Source organism: Tupaia chinensis, unplaced genomic scaffold, assembly GCF_000334495.1.
Source record: "Tupaia chinensis unplaced genomic scaffold, TupChi_1.0 Scaffold000706_1, whole genome shotgun sequence".
Classification (NCBI taxonomy): Eukaryota; Metazoa; Chordata; class Mammalia; order Scandentia; family Tupaiidae; genus Tupaia; species Tupaia belangeri.
In genome coordinates, this window is record NW_006160229.1 from 4,952,129 (window position 1) to 4,978,359 (window position 26,231).

General features: G+C 37.6%; 1 protein-coding gene across 1 annotated transcript in view; it reads right to left on the reverse strand.

Annotated features, from left to right (window-relative positions):
* Nucleotides 1-310: 310 nt before the first annotated feature.
* LOC102487355 (transmembrane 9 superfamily member 2) overlaps nucleotides 311-26,231 on the reverse strand; it is a 95,283-nt gene continuing 69,362 nt past the window's right edge. The window contains exons 13-17 of the mRNA XM_027776670.1: nucleotides 9,835-9,994; nucleotides 8,521-8,669; nucleotides 5,316-5,427; nucleotides 2,957-3,128; nucleotides 311-432 (exon numbers count right to left, since the gene is read on the reverse strand). Coding sequence (XP_027632471.1) covers nucleotides 311-432; nucleotides 2,957-3,128; nucleotides 5,316-5,427; nucleotides 8,521-8,669; nucleotides 9,835-9,994 — 715 coding nt within the window. The remainder of the gene's footprint in view (nucleotides 433-2,956; nucleotides 3,129-5,315; nucleotides 5,428-8,520; nucleotides 8,670-9,834; nucleotides 9,995-26,231) is intronic.

Sequence of the window (26,231 nt, forward strand, 5' to 3'; positions counted from 1 at the left end):
AGCGCACGCGCCCTATAGCAAAAAACCTCTCCAAAAAAAAAAAAAGAAAAGAAAAGAAAAGAAAAAGTCCACCTGGCAGTAGATGCTGTATGGAATAAGTTAGAAAAGGAGAGACTAGAACCCACCAAAGCAAATAGGAAACTATTGGAGTTATCCAGACAAAGGGCAATAAAGGCCTAGACTAAGACTGTAGGAATGAAAAAGAAAAAAGAAAGGAAGAAAGAGATAGAAAGAAAATGGAAAGAATTAAGAACCTTCCTACGAAGAATAAATAGTAAGGTTTCTTAAGTAGCTATAAATCACGGAAGAATTATGTTAAAAGTTCCTCCAAAATATGCCGAGACGATGAGAGAATAATGATGATGGTCAAAGAGAGCTGAAGCTCTGCGGAGGTGGCAGTGGGCACTGTGTGGTGGCTGCAGATAAGTCCATCTGGGGAGAAGAAAGTGCAAACTTTATCTGAACATGTGTTGAGACTGCAGGGCCAGCAGGACATACACATGCTCAGAATACAGCTGGAAAGAGGTTATGGCTAGGGATACAGACTGGAGAACAGTCAGCATGGTGGAGGTAAGTGAAGCCATGGGACGGGATGAGCTCTAAAAGGGAGAACCATAAAAGGAAGGACCAAAATCCCGGTCAGAGCTACAGGAGGTGACAGCAAGCGGAAGGAAAACGAGATGGCACAGAGTGGTACAAGGAAAATAATTCAAATGATGTTGAGAGAATTTCATGGAATAGCTATTGATTAAAGAAGCTGAGGAGGATGAAAACTAGAGGCCACTAGAGTTGGCAAGAGATCACAAGCTTTGAGAGTCAGATCCATGTAGTATGGTGGCAGAAGCTAGAACACAGGGAATGGAGCCAACCAATGGGAAAAGATTTTGTTGGCAATGTGACCATTCAGGATTATGTCTGTTTTGAAAGAAGCTACTGTGATATAAGAGTCCCAGAAAAAGGCAACCTGAGTCAAAGTGTTAGGTAATGAAGAAAACAGAAGTTTGCGCTCGATTCACCCAACTTCACACTACACATATATAGAAGCCAGTAATTCACTGGGTGAGGTTGCCGGAAGGATTCAAAACACAAGAAATGAGAGACAAAGACTGCACCTATACACGGTGAATCTCACAAATGACATTGAGAGAAAGAAACCAGCCACTGGGGACCAGCACTTGGCATGATGGCTGTGTGGCTGAACTCCCATATAATCAACTGTGGTTCAAGTCCCAGATCCAGTAGCTTAAAACTCATGCCGGGGTGGGGGGGGAACCAGCAGTTAGTGTAATGGCTATGTCGCTGGACTCCCACGTAGTCAACTGTGGTTCGCATCCCGGACCCGGTGGCTTAAAACTCACGCCGGGCGTGTGTGCATGCGTGACCAAGATCCCGAGAGGAGAATGGAGGAGAAGGGATTGTGGCGTGACCATCCCCCCTCACTCAGTGGCACAGTGGTTGAGGCTGCTAGAACCCACCTGGCTGACTGTGCAGTTTGAGTACCAGTCCCAGCAACTTGGGAAACATGATGGGCACGTGTGTGTGCATGCCTGAAATTCTGAAAAAAGGGAGAGGTGGAGAAGAAGGGATCGCGATGCGGCCATCCCTCATGGAGGTGCTTTCTCGCTGTCCCCCTCTGTCTCTCTCTGGCAAGTGCCTATGCTCTATAGCAAAAATGTCTCTAAAAAAAAAAAAAAGAAAGAAAAGAAAGAAACCAGCCACTAAAGAAACCAGACATAAAAGAGTATATCCTGCAGCTATATATACATGCATGTAATGTATGTTAATCTATTTACATACAATTCTAAAACAGACCTAATTAATCTATGCTGTTAAAAGTCAGGAGAGTGGTTGCCCTTGTGGAAGGAAGCCCAACAGTGGCCTCGGGGCTGCTGATTATGTCTTATCAGTGTGAGTGCTAGTGATGAAGGTGAGCTCACTTCGGGATGACTGTCAAGCTGTACCCTTATGATGTGTGTACTTTTCTGTGTGCATATTTCTACAAAAAGGCAGAAAACAAACATGAAGAGCCTAGTTAGACTAGAATGGTGAGCAGTTCTTGGGCCACTGATTGTAAATGGTACTTCTGGTGGCTAAGAGATAAGAAGAGGACTGACTGCACGATGTTTTCTTTACTGAGGAATTGAGACCAGCAGTGCATAAGAAGTAATATATATATTACGTAATCAAATAAATAGTGAAGGCACCACCAAGATGCCCAGTTTCTCAGATGTTTACATTTGTCTGAAGGCTTAGATTTCTAACAAAATTCCATTGTTAATTTTTATATATCTGTTGAACCTGAGAGTTAAAATCAGAGAAAATACTTGAAGTTTTCTGATCTGACCTATAAAAGTGATACGACCTGAGCTAAATCCAGAATTTTCTGTGAGGCAGGGAGAAATGTTACTTCACCTGTGTTCAGAAAGTCATACAGCTCTCCAACTTTATTATGTCTCCAACTGGAGCACATTATAAAACATTCTAATTTTTTTTCACCTGCTTCAAGCATTAATCTACACAAAAATTTCCATCATATCTAAACCCAACTAATAACTCCAAATGAATAATCCTTCCAAGTATACATCTTGTCCTTCACATATAATTGCTTATATGGCCACACATTTAATTAATCTAATTTTACAAATTTAAAAGTTATTCAAGTCAGTTAATTTTTATGCTTGGAGGCCATTCAAAGGTGATTACACATAACCCTTTCTGTGCTTTGGAACACATCCCTACTGTTTAAAAACATTCACCAGGGACACTCTCACAGCTAAGTACATAAGGTCCCTCCAGTTCCCAGGCTTTGCAATCTTTTATCCCCAAAGCATAAAAATGAACATGACGACTCTGTTCCCTATTTCTTCTACTAATTGTTAATGGATGCTTATTCCATTATGGCTATGTCCAAGACTCTTTCAAGTGCCTGAAATATACTAAGTAGTTCTGTGGTTACCTGTGAAAAGGAAGAAAAGCAACACCACGATCATCATGTACCCGAAGTACAAAATGGTACTTGCAATGCCTGTGATTTGAAGTTTGGTAAAGAAATAATGAACTGCATACAGAAAAAGATAAACAGCTGTAAAACCACCGGTAAAAAAAGCTCTCCACCACCAATGATAATCCTGCAAAAAGAAGTAGAAAAAAGAAGACCTTTCAGCTAAAACTCTAACCATAAATGGGTTAGCAATTATTGTAATAAAGAACAAAAGATAAGCTCCATATGGTTACTGATGAAAAGAAATAAAAAGGAAAGTGTTGTAAGAAATTTAATAAATATATAATGTATGTTCTGCTTGGAGTACCCTAAGAATAGAAAACTCTTTGTTTGCAAGGATACCACATGTGGCCTCTGGGATTGAACTTCTAATGTGTGCACCCTATCACAGCACTGCCTCAGCCCTGGAAGGTGTTCTGTTCAGATTCAATGTCTTTGCCAGTGTAATATTGTGCCTACTGATGCCTCCAGCCAGGTATTTAAAAAAAAAAAAGAAAACAAACAAACAAACAAACAAAAAAGGTTAGTATAAAAGTTTAAGATAGACCTTGTGGTTAATGAGATTTCCTTTCACTGGCTGAATCCAGGACCCATGGATGGTGTGACTGAGGTTAATACTGCAGGCTGGTCTCACCCTAGCACATGTCCTCCTATTGATGGTAATGTTATTATAAAGACACTGTGGCCAAACGCCACGGGGATCAATAGTGCAGAAAAGAGTTAACTGTCTGAGGCAGCTATCTTCAGAAGAGCCTGCTTGTAAGGTCGGCCCTTGGCTTGTATCTGGGGACTTGGCATTTAATCATTCCCTGACTGATAAGACCTGTTCACTATACCTAAAGTGTACAAACAATGTGATTTATGGTGGCCACTTGCTTTCCTTTTGAGAGTCTGGGCTTTCTGCAGTTGCTAGGCAGAGGGTGTCCATGTGACTAGCTCCCAATAAAAACCTTGGATGCTGAGTCTCTAATGGGCTTCCCTGGGCAGAAACATTGCACATTTATTACTGCATTTTTCACCACTAGAAAAAGGAGCACATTCAGTGCATTCCCTCATGGGAGGGAGACAGCAGAGAAAGACTACCTGAATTTCTCCAGTCTCCACCTCTGTCTTTTCCCCTTGCTGATCCTGTTGTGTATCCTTTCTCTGTAACAAAGCCTAGCTGTGAATACATCTAGGTGCTTCATCCCATAAATCCCTTCCAGTGAATGAGCAAGACATGTAGTGTCTGTGTGTGTGTGGGGGGGGGGTCCGTGGCTCCCCAAAACATCTTCTAAGAAATAACAGCATACTGATTATATGCTTATTGCTATATGTTTAATTAATGGGTGTTGCTGATTCTCTATGACAAAATGTACCATAAAATTAATGAGTAACTAGGTATAATACATACATAATGACATTTTTTTACCCATGTGTATAGATGAAAAAGAAAATGCTCTAAGACAACATTTATATAAGAATTATGCAGGCCAGTCAGTGGTATGGGGGTTAAGGTGACTGGATCCCACATGGCCGATTTTGTAGCCAGACCCAGTGGCTTGAAAAATACACTGGGCACACATGTGTGCACTCCTGAAATCCCAAGAGAAGGATAGAAGAAATAGAAGAGAAGGAATTGTGGCATGACCATCCCCCATGGTATGTGCAGTCTCACTTTCTCTCTCTCTCTGTCTCCCTCCCCACTCCCTTCCCCCAGCAAGCACATGTGCCCTCTAGAAAATTAAACAAAAAAGAATCGTTCCCTCAACCTTCTATTGTCACCTTTACAAAATCATTTTACTACCAAAATAATACAGACACAGTTATCCAGAATGATATCATGGGGGGGAAAAAGGGATCAGGGTGGGGGGGAGAAATAACAATTTATGTCCCTGGTGACCAAAAAGTAATGAAATTAGAGGAAGAGGAAGGGCCTTTATCAGCAATCTCAAACCCACAAAACACAATCCAAGCCTAAGCTACTTAGAAAAATTTTAATTGTTAAGAAGAAAACATCATTGAGCAGACCTTTTATGTGTCTATCAAATCTGTCCCTTATACTCTCTCTACGTTAACTGAATATTAAACAGCAATTATAATAACCAGCCAGAGAGAAATTGCTTTCTGGTTAAATTTTCCATCAAAATAGTATTAACTTGATAGTTGCATGCAAGTCAAAATGAGTCATTAGGAAAACACAATATAAAACTGATCCCAAGTTGCAGAAACTATGTGGTTAACATTCATTTTAATTCCTTTCTGAACACAGACTTCTAATTCCAATAATGCAAGTTTAGAAAGCTTAAGATACATTCACTTCTTATGTCTTTACCTCAACGCATAAATGAAAATAGCACAGCAAAACTGTAGCTTCTGAACAGGTTATCAGGAAAATGATAAAGACCAAAAAAAGTAAGCCAAACATATAGTACAGCTGATGAGACCTGAAAATAGAAATAATAGCTTTTAAATAAATTTTAACTTAATATTACACACAGAAAAATCAGTCCAAATTTGTACAATAGGCTGTCACACATTTCTCTAAACTGTTTTTCCCTAAATCTTTAACTCTGTTCCAATGCTTCATCTATATATCCTGTCTGAGTCTGTTATTAATTGCTTACGAAAAAAATACCAAGTCTGTGTACTTTGCAAAAATAGAGGTTTAGGGCTGGTTGTAGCACATAGAGGTAACATGCTCCTTAAAAGAAGCTGATCTATGGGACCAGTAGGTGCCGTGGTGGTTAAGGCGCTGGACACTCCCACATGGCCAACCATAGTCCAAATCTTGTACCTGGTTGCTTGCTTTCTCATTTTCCTTCTCTCTCTGTGTCTTTCTCTGGTCAAATGAAAATGATGGAATGAATAAATAAAATTAAATAATTCTTAAAAAAAATTTTAAAAAAAGAAGAAGCTGATCTATATGGTGATCATGGTTCAAATCCCCAGTCCAGTCAGCCTGAAAGATGCCAAGCAGGCATGTAAGTGCCCAAGATTCAACAGGCTGGAAGAATGCAGGAGGGGAATCACAGCATGACCAGGCCCAATGAAGGATATCCCCACTTCACATGTATGTACACATACTCTATCATGAATAAAGAAAAAAGCATTTTTTAAATTTTTTAGAGGTTTATTTGACTCACAATTCTGGTGGCCAGAAAGTACAAAGGCATAAAAAAATGGCAGAGGGAAGAACTTTGACCAGAGCAGAGCATGGCCTGTATTCATGTGGATCTCTCTCTTCATAAACCCACCAGGAATCAGTCATAGACGCCTTACCCTGATTACCTTAATCGTAATCTCAAAAAGCCCCACCTTTATTGGATCAAGTTTTCACCCTTTATTCCACTGTGGTGGTTCAACATCTGTGTCATTTTGGGGAGGATATATTCAAATGACAGCAATGTATTCAATACTATTGAAAAGAAAAATCCCTTACCTATGTAGTTTCAGGGTTTGGCCTCATTTTCTCTAGTCATTACAAGTGCTGCTTCTTACCCATATTTCCCTGCACTGATAGTTTATCTCTTACTTGAGACCTATCAATATTTCTAATTTTAAATACACACATTGAAAAACATGCTTTCTCTTTAGAAATGAAAGATTATAAATGCCATAAATACCAGCAACTGCATTATATAACAGAAAACCACAGACTTAAACATCACTTTGCCTCTGAAGTTCTATTGACATGCAGCTTCTCCCAAATGTTTTTATGTAGTACACATAATTCTATTAAGTATACTTTCAAACATATCCCTTCAAAAGATCTCTGTGTGGATTACATTTAGGTCAAACTTCGAAAGAATGAAGTCATTCCCTTCATTATAACGGGTCTGAGCTGACTAAATTGGGATGAGTAATACCCATTTTAAAAAGCCTTCTGGAGGGCCCAGCCATGGTGGCACAGGTGGTAGAATGCCGCTGCACAAGGCTGGGGCCACATGGATCCCAGACCGACCCAGGACAGGCTAGGCATGTACACATGCCTGTAATCCTAGCCAAATGGGAGGCCCAGGCAGAAGATCACAATAGAGAGATTCTGTCAAAAATACCTCTTTCTCACCCTCTCCTCTCTCTTTCTTAAAAGAAATTTTAAAAAAAGATAAAAAGCCTTCTGGAGATAAGAAGAAACTGATGAGCCAATCAAATGCCTCATTTTAAAATCTCATGGGCATGAGAATACGGGATGGGGGTTGGAAAGAGTTATCTGTACAGATAATAAGTATATATAAAGTTTTACACAATAAGTACACAGCTTTCCATTGTAACAAAAATTAATTCATCTAAAGAACCTTTTAGTTCACTTTAAAATTACTTTCCCATCAAAAACATCTGGAAAATGTGGTTACTATAATCTATTTTGCAGTACATTAAATATTTAGTTGCTGACAAGGTAACAGGTTTTTATTGCTTATCTTTCAAACAAATTTGACATAATGTTGTTTGAAAGGTGAGTAATTAATGATCATGACTAAGTTGAGTTTTTGAAGATTTAAAAGTTTTCATCTAAAAGATTTCTTTGGGATAAACGTGTTATAAAAACACACAGTTGGTAACTGCGTTTTACTTTATGGTGCTTATGCCCATCTCCAAAAATCCCTCCATACTAACACCCTAACTGGCCAGTTCCTGAAATGAGAATGCAGTCAAGAATCAGGAAATAAGAAAAAAAAAAAAAAAGGAATACAAAGTGACTGAAATAGCTTTCACAAAGCTAGGGCACCAAAGAAATAGCAGTTTAATCAGAGAGCACTAGTTCTTACTTTACATACATTCCTAACTATATTGTTTTAGAATTCTTTTTTCTTTTTTTATTAATTAATTTATTTTACATTCTTTCACTGAGCATCATCAGAGCATACAAAATGTGATTTCCCATCCAGAATACACTGCATAGTGACTTAATCATACATGTTATCATTGACAAATAATTTTCCATTTCTTGTTTCATTAGAATTCTTAAAACACAACAGATTAAAAGTAGCAAAGGAAAAGTATAAGCAGTAGGTATCCTGACATCATAACTAATGGTCATTAGAAAGAAAGAAGCTAGGAAACCATTACTTATAGCGCAATACAAATGAAGACCCAAATTCAGTGGTCTTCACATTGTTTTTAGCACAGGATCCCTGAGTGAAATCTTGCATGTAAGTCAAGTACGGGAATCAGGAAAAATCAGACCTGCCTCTTCCCACCTTCAGGCACTTCCCTTCAAGGGACTCATCCCACCCCCATGCAAAAGCTCAGTTTGACACGAATTTCCCTAAGTCATACAGAAAGGCTTAACAAAAGGTAATTCCTATTAAAAAAGGAAATCTTGTCTCAATAGAGACAAGCGAGTTTCATCAAAAGGTAGTTTTGAAAACTTATGAAGTCTCAGTTTCCTAAGAAATTCCCTGGGTCAGATTGCTATGTCCAGGATAAAGTGGGAGTTAATGAAGTATTATCAAACTAGAATTTAATCTTCTTGAAATGGAGGAAAATTAATTTCTAAAAAATTTAAGCTTTGAAGAGTATGAATATGTAACACTCACCAAATACTGTTTAGAATGAAAAAGAGTTGAACAAAAATACAGCCAAAGGGTAAAATACCACCGATCATGATGCCAAAAAGTGGTTTTGTAAAGAAGCTCTGTTGAGGAATCCGACGCGGAATCTGATTTGTGCGAACTGGACACTTAAACTGCTCAAAAAGAAATGTAATGGTAATCAGAATGAAATAAAATGAAGATAAATTAATACAGACATAAACATAATACAGAAGCTTGAGTCTGAACAGGACAGATGGTCTACAAGAGCTGTCATGTGGGCAGAGACTAGACCAGTCCTAATCAGTAGAAATATAATGCAAGCCACATATGTAGAATAAAGAGTTTCAGTAGTCACATTTTTGAAAAGTAGAAAAGGAACAGGTGAAATAAATTTAATAGCATTCTTTTTTATCTAACATAGCCAAATATAATAACTTAAATTTGTGATCGGTATAAAAACCATTGATCTGCCATTTTTCATTACTTGTGTTGCTTTTCTAAGTGCTAGAAATGCAGTGTGAATTGTGTGTACTCACTGGACATCTCAATTCACACTAGCCACATTTCAGCTGCTCAATAGCCCCTTGTGGGTATTGGCCATGACACTAGATGGCAGAGAGCTGGACAAGCAATAAAGATGTTTATTCTTTTTTAGAAATTCCAAGGAAGGCTTTGGATAAAATTTACTAGTGACTATTCCAATCCAAACTAATCCAAAATGTCAAAAAGTTCTCTCTTAAAATTTGCCCAAGAATTTGTCTCTTAGAATTTGTTCATGATTTTCAAAATTTGTCTTTGTCTTCTGTGGAACTCCCCTCCCCGTTTTGGCTTTTTCGATTTCTCCCGTGTAATCTTCTTCTCTATTTTTATATAACACTTGCAGTGGGGCTTCATTTAGTCTTTTCGGTATCCTGCTCCTTTTCTTATGTGTAGAACAGGCTAGCTTCAAACATGTAAACTCAACAGCCCCATTTCTTAGACTATGTCTTGGGTTTTCTTCTCCCACTGTGTAGCCCTACTACTTTTGTGAGTTGGCTGATGTCAGCCTTCCTACAGTATGTTCTTTGAACTTTTCCATCAGAAATAAAAGAAAATATAAACAACCTATAACATGGGAAACATACTGGATAGTGTCTTTGAAAGTGCTACAGTCTTTTCTTTAATTTTTAAATGTCTTTTATTCCATAATGATTCTTGTCTGTAGTGTTCACTAACGGTACTTTTATATTCAATGTATACATTGAATTATTTCAAGTATCACTTGAGGAATTATTTCAAGTATCACTCGATGGTCAAAGCAGCATTTTAAAAGTTTACCTTTTTCTTGCTTCCAAAGTATGCACCAAGAAATGTTAATGGTACTGAAATTCCAAACCACATTGCAAGTATACCTATCAAAGTACCAAAGGAGATGGCGGCCGATGATCCTTCCACCCGAAGAATTAGATTCATAGTGAAGAGGTCAGCAAACACAATTCTGGGGAGTGGGGAGAGAAGCAGTAAGAAAACAACGAGATGTCAGCAAAATGTTATAAACATGCTTGATATGAATGTCAGAACATTCTTTTGGTGGGAAGAATATAATAAATTACAAAGTTAATCCCTATCATATTATAATAAATCATACTGTATAAACATACTCTTTGAGTCTGGGCTTAACCTCAATACCATAAAATAAACCAATACTTTTTATAGAATTTCTACACCCTGCTCAACTCTGCACCTTTGGAGTCTAGCAGGATATAAACTGTGGAGTAATATACCATAGGAAAACTCAATATGCAATATAGTGAACACAATCAAGAAATAGCTTACATTAAAAACACATTTTTTTTAATCCTAGGCAGAACTGGGCTACAAGATGCTCTAAGTCAGACAGGTATTCATTTAATACAAAGTTTGAAGTTAGTCACTCAAAATCAACAGGTCAACTGCTATGTCTACTAAATATATGACCAGGCAAGCCCAGCTGTTGTGGCCTTACTTGTTCCAAACAAGTATGACCAAAGCTAGAGGTATGAATGGGTGTGAGTATGGATATGAAACTTTCAGAATGCCTAAAACATACATTTGAAGAGGGAGGTAGACACAGGGGAAATTGTAGAAGGTTTTTTTAATGTTGACTGAAGCAACGTAGACTTTATCCTGTTAGCATCGGGATGCAACTGAAGGGATTTTACAATCAAAGCTGTGATACACCACGTGGTCTTTCAGGAAGATGAAACTACAACATGGTGGAGGACAGACATAAGGAAGAAGATGCTAGCGGAAAGGAGCCTAGATATAAAGTGTTAAGTATCTTTATAATGCAGTGATAATTAAAATCTAAAGGGCTAGATAGAAATAAAAGACATGAAGAATTAAGAGAGTTTTGGTTAGAGGTGGCAGCTTGAACTCACACATTCAACTCTGCTCCCACCTCAAAACCCTAATATAATTCGGACCAGCAAGTGGTGTAGAGGTTAGGGTGCTGACTCCCACATGGCCAACCACAGTTTGAAGACTAAATGGGTGGCTTGCTTTCTCTTTCTCTTCCTCTCTGTGTGTGTGTGTGTTTCTGTCTCTTTATGGTGAGTGCACAAGCCCTACAGAAAATTAAAATAATAATAATTAATAAATAAAATTAAATAAATAATTGTTTTTAAAGCCCTAACAAAATTATAGTAAAAGAAATTTTTAAATGCACAAACACACATTACTGGGAAATACAGGAGAGAAGACACTAGGAACCAATTGTAGAAACAAGACAGCAGCAGGACAAATAGTAACTGAGTCAGTATAACTGAGAAGTGTAAGTCAGCAGTAGGGATAATTGAAAGGCAGGTCAGTTGACACTACAGAACTCCAAAAAGGCTCAGGAATTTGTAGTTCCAGGTACCTCTGTAAGTCAATGTTAAGAAGTGGCTAAAACCAGGAGGACTGGTTGAAAGTCGGCCTAAGAAGCTGACAGACCTGCAGATTGCCTCCCCCACTCTGCAGAGTCAAATAACCTCCCCGACCCCAGCAGAAGATTGGAGGTCTATTCTCTTGGGGAAAATCACTGAAGCTCAGAAGAAAACTTTAAGAAAGAAAATCTATCATTGACATCCTCGGAGATATTAGAGGAGATATTGCAACCATAAAATAAGAGGAGGAAATTTTAAGCAGTATTGAGGAAAATAAAAGAGCTCTTGGGAATTAAAAATATGACAGGAGAAATTAAAACCTCAATAAAAGAGTTGGAAGATAGACCTCATAAACTGTCTTAGAAAGCAGCATTAAAAAAAGAAAACAGGCCGAGAAATATAGGAAAATCAGACAAGAAACCCAAACATCTGAAAGGAGGAGTTATGGGAAGAGCATTAATAAAGAGTTCTTTTATTTATGCCTTTTAGGGATATTAAGTACTTTACTCAAGGTCAGACAACTGATAGGCAGAGCTAGGATTCTAACTCAGGTGTCTTGGATTTTTTAGGAGTAAGCTTTTTCCATTCTACTATACTATAAAGCCTCTGTGGTGAGACCATGTTTCCCCACCCCACCAATCACATCACATGTATCTTCTCCTCTCCAGAACATGGCATCAGAGACTGAAGAGAGAGGATATGTTATCAGCTACTCGATGATACATTAGGTTACGCTTTGAGAAATATCTGGTTCAGCTTTTTAGTTTAAGTTCTCTCAAGGTCCATCTAAGAATTTGAGTGCTGCCTTCATACTTGCCTTTTTTTTTTTAGTCAATTTCTTATTTAGACTCATTGTTTTGGATGCTTTTTCATTTTTCCCTGTAAGTGATTTGGTCTTTTCTCAAGATATTTCAGGCATTTGTTCTTTCATTGAACTATTCCTTTTTTACTCTTCCTCTTAGTGTGTATCACCTCTTCTGTCTAGTATCACCTTTCTTAGTAGGTGCATTTATTCTGCTTTAAAAAATTGATATAGAATGCATGCACTCACCAGAGAGAGGGGAGAGAGAGAAAGTGAAAAAGCACCCCTCGGGGGTGGCCACCCTGCATTTCCTTCAATCCCTTTTCTCCTCCAGTCTCTTCTCTGCATTTACCGGCATGCACTCACATGTACCCAGTGTGTTTTACAAGCTGCCAGGACAGGGACTCAAACTGTGCAGTTGGCAATATGAGATCCAGCCGCCTTCACCACCACCCTGCTGAGCAGCCCTATTCTGCTCTTTAAAGGCTCCTACTTTGTTGCTGCTGGAGATGTAGCTTCAGCTCCTTTCAAACAACAAATACAACACTAAAATCTCCACCTTATGTCTCATCAGTTTCTGGCATCTCAGTAAGGGAGCCTGGTTTTCCATGATTTAACCACACTTCTCAAAATATTTTTTTTATTTAAATTTATTTACATTCATTCACTGTACATCATTACAGCATACAAAATGAGATTTCCCATCCAGAATACACTGTATATTGGCTCAATCAAGCACATTAACATACATGTTATTGTCAACACATAATTTTCCATTCGTTTCCTATATATTTTGTTATTTTATGTTTCCCATCCTTGTTTCCTTATCTCTCCCCCTCTGCCATGTCTTACCCTCCTTCCACACTTTTCTCTGGTATCCACAGTTGCTTTCTATGCCTTTTCCTACTATTTTTTTATTCGCTAATGAACTTAATCAATCTAAATACTTCCAGTAGCAAACGCAGCTGATATATACATATCCATGAACACAAATCTGACTTTAGGCATAAACCTCAGTGAGTAGAATGAACATACTATAAAGTAGCCCCTAGCTGGGGCTATACATCTTCCTACAGTCATCAAATATGCATTTTTTTTTTAATTTCAAGAAAAATAGTTTTCGTGTGTTTTTTTCCTCCTGAAACTTTTTTTTAATTAATTAATTTACATTCATCCCCTAATCATTGTCACAGCATTCAAAAAGTGATTTCCCATCCAGAATATACTGCATAGTGGCTTAATCATGTATAATTTTCCATTTCTTGTTTCACATATATATTTATATATAGTTACCACTATGTCTGACCTTCTGCCCTTTCCCACTCTCCTCCCACACTACCTCTGGTGCCTACAGTTGTTTTCCATTCCTTTTCCCCCCACATTTTATTGATCACACAATTCTTAAATAATCTATTTTCAATAGCAAGTTCAGTTAATACCTTTCTGCTCTAATGAATTTGTTTTGCCATGATATTTCTCTGCCAAATGTGCTAGCTTTTGAGAGATTCGTTTCAGCTGTTATCATTCCTTGGCCAGAAAAATTACTTCTCACTTGACAAATCATAACCTCCCTTTTTATACATAAACTCAATTAACCTGTCTCAACAATTTCCCTTTTCAAAGTACACTCTAGAATGTTAATATGTATTTAACAAATCTGTAACTGTCCTTCAACTTCCAGTTTTTACATTCTAAATATTTCTTTCCATGTCAATCTCTAATTATTTCTAGACCTTTTCATGGAATCTTAAACAGCAAAACTAGAAGGAAACTTGAGGTCACCTGGGCCCATCTCCTACCTGGAACATTTATTCACACATCCATAAAACATTTATTGAATACCTATACATTAGGCCCTGGTGTTTGCAGATAAATAAAACAAACAGCTTTGGTCTGAAAAAGCTCAATCTAGTTGGAGACAGACATAAACAAATAAATTACAGTACAACATGGGAAATGTTGTAGGAGAATGAAGAACACAGAACAGTAAGAACACAGAAGAAAGCAGTGACCAAAAATACTTTCTCGTTCACAAAATAATTTCACAATCCATTTGTTCATTTACTTCTCTAAATGACTCTGTGACACAAGCATTACAGGCAAGAAAATGGACAATCAGAAAGGTTATAAGACTTACCCAAAGTCACTTGCCTAATACTGAGTGCTGAAATTCAAACTTTCTTCTTCCAGTTTTTTTGGTTTTGTTTTTGGTTTTGGAGAGGTTTTTGCTATAGGATGCATGCGCTCGCCAGACAGACAGAGAGAGACAGAGAGACAGAAAGCGAGAAATCACCCCCCAGGTGGGATGGTCACGCTGCAATCCCTTCTCCTCCATTCTCCTCTCGTGATCTTGGGTACGCACACACACACACCTGGTGTGAGTTTAAGCCACCAGGGCCGGGACTCGAACTGCGGTCAGCTACATGGGAGTTCAACGACATAGCCATTATGCTAACTGCTGGTCCCTTTTCTTCCAGTTTTAAAGTTTGGATGTATACCCATCAAACTATGCTGCTTCTTTCCTTTCCTCTCTGCTGCTTGTGGGGTTATATGGAGTAAAAGTACATTGTTAAATAACTGTTTTACAGAGAACATATATATTCATTCATCTAATTGTTTCTCCATCTGAATCCAATTCCATTTATATACTGTGAGCCACTGAAATTTTCTTTCAACCTACTACATTTTGAGAAATAAGAATATAGTGATTGGGGCCAGCAGGTGGCATGGTGCATAAAGGGGCTGGACTCCCACATGGCCGACCACAGTTTGAGTCCCAGATCTGGTGACTTGCTTTCTCACTCTCTCTCCTTCTCTCTCTCTCTCTTTCTCTCTCTCTCACCCTCTCACTCTCTCATTCTGTACCTCTCTGGTCAAATTAAAATAAATAAAAAGGTCGGGAACCAGCAGTTAGCGTAATGGCTATGTTGCTGGACTCCCACGTAGTCGACCGCGGTTCGTGTCCCGGACCCGGTGGCTTAAAACTCATGCCGGGCGCGTGTGCGTGCGTGCCCAAGATCCCGAGAGGAGAATGGAGGAGAAGGGATTGCGGCGTGACCATCCTCCCTGGGGGGTGATTTCTCACTAAATAAATAAATAAATAAATAAATAAATAAATAAATAAATAAATAAATAAATAAATAAATAAATAAATAAATAAATAAATAAATAAATAAATAAATAAATAAATAAATAAATACATAAAAAGGTAAATAAAACAATTCTTTATCTACCTGTCTTTCTGTCCCACTCTAGTGAACACACACGCCTCTGGCAATTAAAAAAAAAAACAGACCAAATGTCTATCAAATGATGAATAAATAAAAATTGGTATAACTCTATGATGGAATATTGCTCAATGATAACAAAAGAATGAAGTACTGATAAGATGCTAAAACATAAACAATCTACATATCTAGCAATATATGAAAACTTAAATGACAGAAGTATAGAGACATCGTCTGGTGTAGCGCTTAAGAGCACAGACTCTCTTGGGCCTAGCCCAGAGACAGAGTTGGTAGCAAACTGAACTGCAGTACTGGAAGCAACATCACCAACCATATAGGTTCAGATCCCTGAGTTTGCCTGAAATCACACCAGGTACATGTATGTGTGCCCAAGATTCTGACAAGAGCTAAGAAAAGGAGATTGAAGCATGATAAGACACTGTCAAGGGAGTCTCTCTCTCTCTCTCTCTCTCTCCCTCCCTCTCATGCACATGTATACACTACCACAAATGAAACAAATTTATAAAGAGCACATGCTCTTGAACCTGTCTGCTTGGATATAAATTCTGAGTCTATCGCTTCCTTGAGTGACTTTAGACAAGTTACTACATACTGCTCTGTGTCTTATTTCCTCATCTGTAAAATGAAATAATAGTAATATCTACTTTACAGTGTCAATGGGATAATAATTTAATATTTGTGAGGTATTTAAAACAATGCCTGGCACATAGTAAGCACTATGTATGAGTTATTATTATCAAGACAATCATGGAATATTTTGTGATTATTAGAAATGATATCACAGAACATCTAGTGATAACATAAAATGTTGAGACAACATTTAACAACACATTGTTAAATCAATAAAGCTAGAAGAAAACTGAGTACATTATGTGATTGAAATTTACATGCATAGAGAAGAGATTGGAAACATGACAAAGTCAACAGCAGTTCTCTCAAGAAAATGGAATTGCAGGTGACTATATTTATCTTTATACTGTTATGTATCTCTAAATGTTCTACCACAACAATTTATTATTATAAGGAAGAAGAACATAAACATTAAAATAGGAAATTCCAAGTTATAATGGCAAACTGAATGCACACACTTCTAATCTCTCTCTTCTGAAGCTCCAGTAAAACTATAAAAAGCATTTTTTTACAAATCTTTACAATCAAGGAAAAAGATAACAGAAAAAAAAAAGAAGAACCTAGATACTATGCAAAGAATAGAGAAAGCTGAGAAACAACCTAATTTACTCTACAGAATCCAACAGAATTTCAAAAACTGGCAGCAACAGGTCTTCTGTGAGTAAAGGGAAGGGGCAGGGAGTGACTAAAGGAAAAAAATGTTGTGAAAGTTTTCTGACAAGTAGTACCTCCCTCCCTCTAAACTACAGCAATTGTCTAAAAGTTTAGTCTCTGGGTTAGAGGACACCAGACATGGTTAAATGCTTGGGTACTATACCCAAAAGAGAGGATTTAAGTGACTACATGCATACTAAATATTATAGGTCAAGACACTCCATTCCTTTCTCCATATACTTCCCAGAATGCTGAAAGCCAGGAATTGATCCTCCAGAGAGGAGAGATTAGAACAGACTTCTCTGGGAAAAGTGGCCAGCCCAGAGCTTAAATTCTAAACATACTGACATGGGGGATCTCTAGAAAACAGTGCAACCAGATCAATCTGCAATAAAGCTCCAAGTCTATAAACTACCCTACATGGTCATCATATCCACTCAGTATTTTATTCCCACACCTTTGATGATAAGCACACATATAACTAACAAACAATACCCAGAGCTTTAAGAGCAGCCTATAACATGAAAAATAGAGACCAAAGCAAAAAGAGAATGTCAACTCAAAGGAAATGACACTATAAAAATTTTAAAAATACATATCAGGCCAGCTGCTGGTATAGTGGTTAAGGCAGCTGGATCCTACATGGCCAACCCTGTGGTTCAAATCCTAGACCCATCAGTTTAAGAAAGATATCAAGTTCATTCCATGTCTTAGCAATTGTGAATGATGCTGCAATAAACATAGACATGCATGCACTTTTTCAACTAATTGTTCTCCTATCCTTTAGTATCCTCAGCTGGAGTGGTGTAAAGTATATTCATGTTGAGTAAATTCAACTTACAAGCAAAGTGATGTATAGTGATTAAATGTATAAAATAATAATGAAAATAATTGTTGAGAGGTTTTTGCTATAAGGTGTGTGTGCTCGCCAGAAAGACAGAGAGAGCCAGAGAGACAGAAAGCGAGAAATCACCCCCCAGAGGGGATGGCCAAACCGCAATCCCTTCTCCTCCATTCTCCTCTCGGGATCTTGGGCACGCACGCACACGCGCCCGGCATGAGTTCAAGCCACCAGGTCCGGGACTCAAACCGCAGTTGACTACATGGGAGTCCAGCAACATAGCCATTACAGTAACTACTGGTCCCAATAATAATTTTAAAAAGACACCAGGTGCATGTGAGTGTGAGCTCAAAATCCAAAGAGAAGGGATTACAGCATGGCCATTCTCCATGCCAGGAGTGATTTCTCACTTTCCCTATCTCTGTCTCTCTGGCCACTGCACATGCCCTGTGACAAAAACCTAAAACAAACAAACAAAAAACGAGCACAAGATCCAAGGATGTATCTTGTTCATCCTTTAGCCAACCCTTACTCATAGATCGGTGCATAGCCCATAGTAGGTGTTTAACCAAAGTTTCTACCCTTAACTACCAATTCATCTAATATTAATTTTAGAGGTTTAGTGAAAACTTAGTAATAGCAACCATTGATAGCAATCCTAGGAATTTTAAAAAAAGTCAATATAATTAACCAGAATAGCTGACTAAAGAAGAAAAATCATATAACCATGTCAGTATATCCCAAAAAAAGCGTTTGACTAAATCCCAATTTCATTTCTGATAAAAGGTTCTCAGCAACTGAAGGAAAAAAAGGGGGGACATCCTCAACCTGGCAAAGTACCTGTATGAAAAACCCACAGCTAATATCAGAATTAATGGTGAAAGACTAGGCTATTTCCTCCTGAGATTGGAAACAAGACAAAGATAGCCATTCTCACCAATTTTCAACATCATCTTTCAAGTCTAGTCAGAGCTATAAGGCGGTAAAAAGAAATAAAAGACATCCAGATTGGAAAGGAAGAAATACAGCTGTCTCCATTCACTGCTGACATGATTGTCTACATAGAAAATCCTAAGGACTCTATCAAAAAAGCTCCCAGAACTAATGTGTGAGTTTAGTAAGGTGCCAGTAGAAATCAAAATCAATCCTATTTCTATATGCCTACAATAACAATTGGAAGTCAGTGTTTTAAATATCATCAATAGCACCAAAAGAAAAAAGAAAAAAAAGGAAGGAAGAAATATGTAGGTATACATCTAACAAAATATGTATTGGAGTTATAGACTGAAAACTATAAAACATTGCTGAAAGACATCAAAGAGAACTTAAATAAATGAAGATATATACCATGCATGGATTAGAAGATTCATATTATAAAGCTGTTAATAATCCACGAATTGATCCATACATTGAACACAATCACAAAATACTAGCAGAATTTTTTTATATTAAAATGTTGATGCCAAAATTTATATGAAAGGGGAATTAGAACAGCCTATCTTAAAGAAAGAACAAAGTTAGAGGACTCACAGTACCTGTTCACAAATTTATTACAAAAATACAGTCAAGACAGTGTGGATTTGGTTAATTGACAGACATACAAACTAATGGAATAAAACAGGGCTCAGAAACAGTCCCACATCATTATGGGCAAGTGATTCTGACCAAGATGGCAAGATAATTTCATGAAGAAGGGACAGTCTTTCCAACAACTAGTACTGGACGTTCATAAGCAAAAAAAGAAGAAAAAACTTTGAGGGGCCAGGAGCTGGTGTGGTAGAAAAGACGCTGCACTCCCACATGGCTGACCACAGTTTGAGTCCTGGACCTGGCAGTTTGAAAATCACACTGGGCATATGTGCATCATGCCCAAAATCTCAGGAGGAGAATGGAGATGGGATTGCAAGCATGGCTATCCTCCCAGAGAATGGGGGTGAGTTCTCACTTTCCCTCTCTGTTTCTCTCCAGTGAGTACATATGTCCTATGGCAAAAACAAAGCAAAAAGAAAGAAAGAAAGAAAGAAAGAAAGAAAGAAAGAAAGAAAGAAAGAAAGAAAGAAAGAAAAGGAGAAAGAAAAGGAAAGAAAAAGAAACCAAACTTGGAACTATAACTCACAGTGCGCAAAAAAATTAAATCAAAATAAATCATAGACCTAAATGTAAAATGTAAAACTCTGAATTTTATAGTAGAAACAGGAGAAAATACTTGTGATCTTAGGTTAGGCGAAGAGTTCTTTAAGTAAAACACAAAAATCACATCCATAAGGGACAAAAATTTATAAATAAGACTCATCCGAATTAAAACCTTTTGCTCTGCAAGAGATACTGTTAAGGGATCAATAAGACAAACACTAAGATTGTCTCTTCACTCTGTTAATCATTTCCTATGCCTTCCAGAATCCTTTCCATTTGATATAACCCCATTTTGATTTTGTTGCCTATCCTTTTTACGTCATATCCAAACACTCGGCCCAGATCAATGTCCTGAAGTTTTCCCTGTTTTCTGTTAACAGTTTCATAGTTTCCAACCTTATGCTTAAGTCATTAATTCACTTTGAGTTGATTTTTTTTTTCAGAAAGGTTTTTGCTATAGGGTGTGTGCACTCGCCAGAAAGACAGAGAGAGACAGAGAGACATCATCCCCCAGGGAGGATAGCCATGCTGTAGTCTCTTCTCCTCCATGCTCCTCTCAGGATCTTAGGCACACATGCACAAGCGCCCAGCGTGAGTTTAAGCCACCAGGTCCGGGACTCGAACCATGGTCAACTACATGGGAGTTCAGCAACATAGTCATTATGCTAACTGCTGGTCCCTGAGTTGATTTTTTATATGGAGAAAAATAGGGGTTTAGTTTCATTCTTCTGCATATAAATATCAAATTTTCCAACACCATTTTTAAAGAGACTGTCATTTCCCACAAAAGTTATTTGCTCCCTTGTCAAAAATCAGTTGACTGTACATATTTGAATTTATTTGGGGGTTGTTTACTCTGTTATATTGGCCCAATTATTTTGCTATTACTGTTATTTTTGTTTTTTCTTTTGTTTTATTTTGCCAGTACCATGCTGTTTTGGTTACTATAGCTTTGTAGCATATTTTGAAATCAGATAGTGTGATGCCTTCAATTTTGTTCTTTTATTCAGGACTGCTTTAGCTGTTCAGGGTACTTTTTGGTTCCATACAAATTTTATGTTTTTTCCCCTATTTCTGTGAAGAATACCATTGGAATTTTGATAGAGATTGCATTGAAAATGTATATTGCTTTTGGTAGTATGGGTATTTTAACAATATCGATTCTTTCTACCCATACTTTCAATTGATATCTTTCCTTTTTGTTTGTCTTCTTCACAGAATACTGTTCTACAGTATTCTTTAAAGTACTATTCACAATAACCAAGGTATGAAACCTGTGTCCATCAAGAGACAAATGCATAAAGAAAATATATACATATACACATGTGTTCATCTGCACATACACACACAGTGGAATATTATTCAGCCATCAAAAAGAATGAAATTCTGTCATTAGAAGAAACCTGGTTGAGCCTGAAGGAGAATATGCTAAGTAAAATAACCCAGGCACAGAAAGAGAAAATGATATATTCACACTCATATCTGGAAACTTCAAAAGCTGACCTCACGGCCAGCAGAGAGCATAGCAGTTACATTGCTGGACTCCCACATAGTTAGTTGACCATGGTTTGAGTCCCATATCCAGGGCTTGAAACTCATGCCAGGCTTGTGTGCATGCATGCCCAAGAGCCCAGGAAGAGAATGGAGGAGAAGGAACTACAGCATGGCCATCTGCTTTTTGGATGATTTCTCACGTTCCCTCTCACTGTCTCTGTCTCTGTCTCTCTTTCTCTCCAGCGTATGTACACACCCAAAGGAATAAACTTCTTAAAATAAAGGAATGACCTCATAGGAGTGGAGAATAAAATACTAATTACTAGAACCTGAGAAGGGAAGGGGGAAGGACAGATAGGGAGATGTTCGTTAATGGATTAAAAAACATTGAGATAAGAAGAATCAGTTCTATAGCACAGTAGGGTAACTATAATTAGCCATAATTTATTTTATATTCTAGGATAGTGAAAAGAAAAGATTTCAAATGTTCCCACCATAAGGTAATGATAAATTGTAAGATGATGGATATACTAATGACCCTGATTTGATCATTATACATTGTATTCACATAGTGAAAAAATCACACTGTACCCCATAAATATGCATAATTATTATGTGCCAATTAAATATTTTTTAAAGGACAAACAGAAATGAGAGATTACATCACATAACCGACAAATGACTTATATCCAAAATATATAAAGAACTCCAAAGACTCAATAGTTTTTTTAAAAACTACCCAATTAGGGCCAACAGGTGGCATGGCAGTAAAGGCGCTGGACTCACACATGGCTGACTGCAGTTCGAGTCCCAGTTATGGTGGCTTGAAAATCACACCAGGCGCACGTGTGTGCATGCCCAAAATCCTAGGAGCAGAATGGGGGAGAAGGGATTGTGGCATGGCCATCCCCCTTGGGAGGTGATTTCTCACTTTCCCTCTCTGTGTCTCTGTCTCTCTGGAAGCACATGTACCATATAGGAAAAGTAAAAAACTAAAAAAAAAAAAAAAAAAAAAGAAAGAAAAGGAAAAAGAAACAAAGAAAAAAAAATATATATATACCCAATTTAAAAACAAACAAAATATTTGAACACACATTTCACCAAAGAAGAAATACAGATGTGCTACCATTAGCCATTATGGAAATACAACTTCAAACCACAATGAAATGCTTATTAGAATGAATAAAATAGAAGTGCTAACAAGGATGTGGAGAAAGTAGAACTCTTTTTTCTTTTTTTTTCTTTTTTTTTTCTATATACCCAATTTAAAAACAAACAAAATATTTGAACACACATTTCACCAAAGAAGAAATACAGATGTGCTACCATTAGCCATTATGGAAATACAACTTCAAACCACAATGAAATGCTTATTAGAATGAATAAAATAGAAGTGCTAACAAGGATGTGGAGAAAGTAGAACTCTTTTTTCTTTTTTTTTCTTTTTTTTTTCTTTTTTTTTACACCCGGTGTGAGTTTAAACTGCCGGGTTCAGGACTCGAACTGCTGTCGACTACATGGGAGTCCAGCGACATAGCCATTATGCTAACTGCTGGTCCCGAAAGTAGAACTCTTGTATATTGCTGGTAGAAATGTAAATTGATAAAAATCACTTTGAAAAATAATTGCGCTGTCTTATAAAATTTAACATGCATTATCACATGACCCAGCAATTTCACTTATAAATATTTACTTAAGAAAAATAAAAACTTATGTTCACATAAAATATCTGTTCTGTGAATGTTTATAGTAGTCATGGCAACATTTATTCATAATCACAAAAAAATGTGGAAATAGCCTAAGTTCTCATCAGCTGGTGAATACATAAAGAATCTACAACACACTCAAGCAATAGAATACTACTCAGCAATAAAAAGAAGTAAAATAAGCCAGATCCAGACAGCTCTGCACTATTCACAGTATGAGTTGTTTAAATGACATCCTGAGGAAGGCAAAACTATAGGGCGAAGAACAGATCAATAGCTGCCAGGGCTTGGAATAGGGAACGAGTTGAATATGAAGATGCAGCAGGAGGGAAGTTTTAGAGTGATGGAACCTTGACTGTGATCGTGGCTACATGACTCTACGTATTTGTCAAAACTCAAAGCACTGTACACCAAAAAGAATAAATTTTATCATATATAATTTATACATATATAAATATATATGTACATTTTTAAATATCATGTATAGGGGCGAGCAGATGGCCTGGTGGTTAAGGCACTGGATTGATTCCCACATGGCTGACCACAGTTTGAGTCCTGAACCTAGTGACTTGAAAATCACAACAAATAGACAAATAAGTAAATGTTTTAAAAAAAATAATGTCTATCTTTTTTTTTGCATTATGTAGTAAGTGCAACATTATCGCAGAAATAAAACATATAATCATTTTCAAATTTTTAAAACTTGTGGGTTTTTAGAGAGTTTTTTTGCTATAGGGAGCATGCACTCACCAGAGAGAGAGAGAGAGAGACAGAGAGACAGAAAGCGAAAAATCACCCCCCAGGAAGAACGGCCACACCACAATCCCTTCTGCTCTATTCTCTCAGGATTTTGGGCATACACGCACATGCACCTGGTGTGAGTTTTAAGCCACCGGGTCCAGGACTCAAACCACAGTCAACTATGTGGGAGTTCAGCTACATAAACATTATGCCATCTGCTAGTCCTCACAAAACTTCTTTTAGGTATAAGTAGGGAGCTTGGGGGATAGAAAAGGAAGAGGCAAGTAAATTTACAAGCAGAAAAGAAGGCCTTGGTGGAAAGGTAAAGTAGATATGCAAGAAAGCAGGGGTAACTGACTGAACAAGGCTGTGAAAGAAATGGATGGGAATAGAATCAAGTGCAGAAGTGGTCAAGTTCTAAATACAGTGATCTCCTTTTATTGGCACTTTCAATTACTCTGCAGTCAACCACAGTCTGAAAATAGGTGAGTAAAGTGCAATAAGCTATTTGGAGAGAGACCACATTCATATAACTTTTATGACGGTACAGTGTTATTATTGTTTTATATTATTATTAGTTACTATTGTTAATCCTCTTTTAAGAATTATTTAATTTTTGCAATAGGGCACATGTGCTCGCTGGAGAGAGAGAGAAAATGAGAGAGATGTGGATAAGAAGGAGCTACTGTATCTTTCAAATCACAGATTAAGCATCATTACTGTGCAAAGTGTTTCCAGGTGCCCCAAACTGAAAATTACTTTTCCTCCTCTGATCCCTCTCATTACTTTTTACACACCCCTCTTATAAATCTTAGCATTTGCTACTATGTAGGATTGTTGCTAGTTTACATATGTTATCATCCCATTAACCCACTAAGTTATACATTACTTAAAGGCAGACTTTTGGGAGCGATTTACATGTATTTCCTTTACTATGCCCAGAATAAGGCCTTTTTATGGTAAAAACAAAAGGCTAAACCAAAATACTCTCAATATGGATGTTAAATGAGTAACTAAATAAGGCAGAGAACATTAGATGGTTTATTGACTGATTCTTGCATACAATATCCCTTGTATTAAAATCAACTATAATGTCTTTGACACAATGGCTCTTTGTTGCCAAATGTATTCCGTTTGGGATACATCTGAGTCTTGAACTCAAGTAACAAATACATGAAAAAATTGTCAAGGACATTGCTTCTCACATAAATGTATTAAAGCATTCACCTCAGGAAAGACCACCCATTCTGGTTCCCTTGAAAACAGTTACAGAAAAGGCAGATGACTCTATTCAAGGTGGTAAGGGGAAGGGGGGTGCATGACGTTCACTTTAAATAAGTCAAACATTCTGAACTACATATATTTGATGTGCAAACTTGTAATGTACAATCCTTTCAATGATCTTATCTTTTTCCCTGGAGATTAGGGGAAAACAAGCCACACATACATAAAAGATTATCAGTGTACTGAACATATCACTGAGCTGCATTGTTTATGGCATTGTACTCAGTCGCAGAGCATTATTAAAGCATCTGCTGCCTTTTTCTCATTAGTCAGTATATAATGTCTATGCAACTGAATTTACTCTGTAAAACTTTAATTCTAAATAGGCTCTCTTCCCTTATTGTGATACACTTCTAGCATCAAAGACATGGGAATTTTGTTACAAATAGGAATTTAAGTACCACATAACAATTAAGACATAACCCATCACCCTTTCCTTTAAAAGAAAACAAAGTGAAGGCTGGCAGGTAGCGTGGCGGTTAAGGCACTGGACCCCCACATAGCTGACTGGGGTTCGAGTCCCGGACCTGGAGGCTTGCTTTCCTACTTTCCCTTTTTTTCCCTGTCTCTCACAGGTCAAAGTAAACAAATAATAATGATGATAATAAATAAAATAATTCTTTTTGGAAAAAGAAAAGAAACGTGAAACAAAAGACTGCCCTTCAGAACCAGCCCTATAGCTTAGTGGCTAAGAGAGGGCCAGGGTAGCATGGTGGTTGGGGTGCTGGACTTCTACATGGCTGACCATGTTTCAAGTCCTGGACCTGGCAGCTTGCTTTTCTCACCTTCTCTCATTCTCTGGTGAGCACATGTGCCCTGTAGCAAATTAATAATAATAATAATAATAAATAATTATTTTTTAAAAAGAGAGAGAGAGCTGGCTCCCACATGGCTGACCAAATGTTTCAAGTCCCAACCCCAGTCTCAGCCACTTGAAAAACAAGCCAGGCACCTATGGATATATGCCCACAATCCTGACAGGATGGAGAGACTGAGAAGAGATTGCAGCATAACCACATAGCAATGGGGGAGGGTGCTTTCTCCTCTTTCTGCCTCTCTCTGGTGAGCATATGTATACTCAGGCAAAAATAAAAAATTGTCCTCCACAAGGGGAATTTATTTTTTGGTATAAATAAGTGAAACATGCTATATACCAAATTGTGCCCCTCTCCACAATTCCTATGTTGAATCCCCAACCCTCAATGTGATGCTATTTGAAGCAGGGGCCTAGGTTAGATAAGGTCATGAGGAGGGAGACCCCATGATGGGATTAGTGTGCCCTTAAAAAGAAGAGAT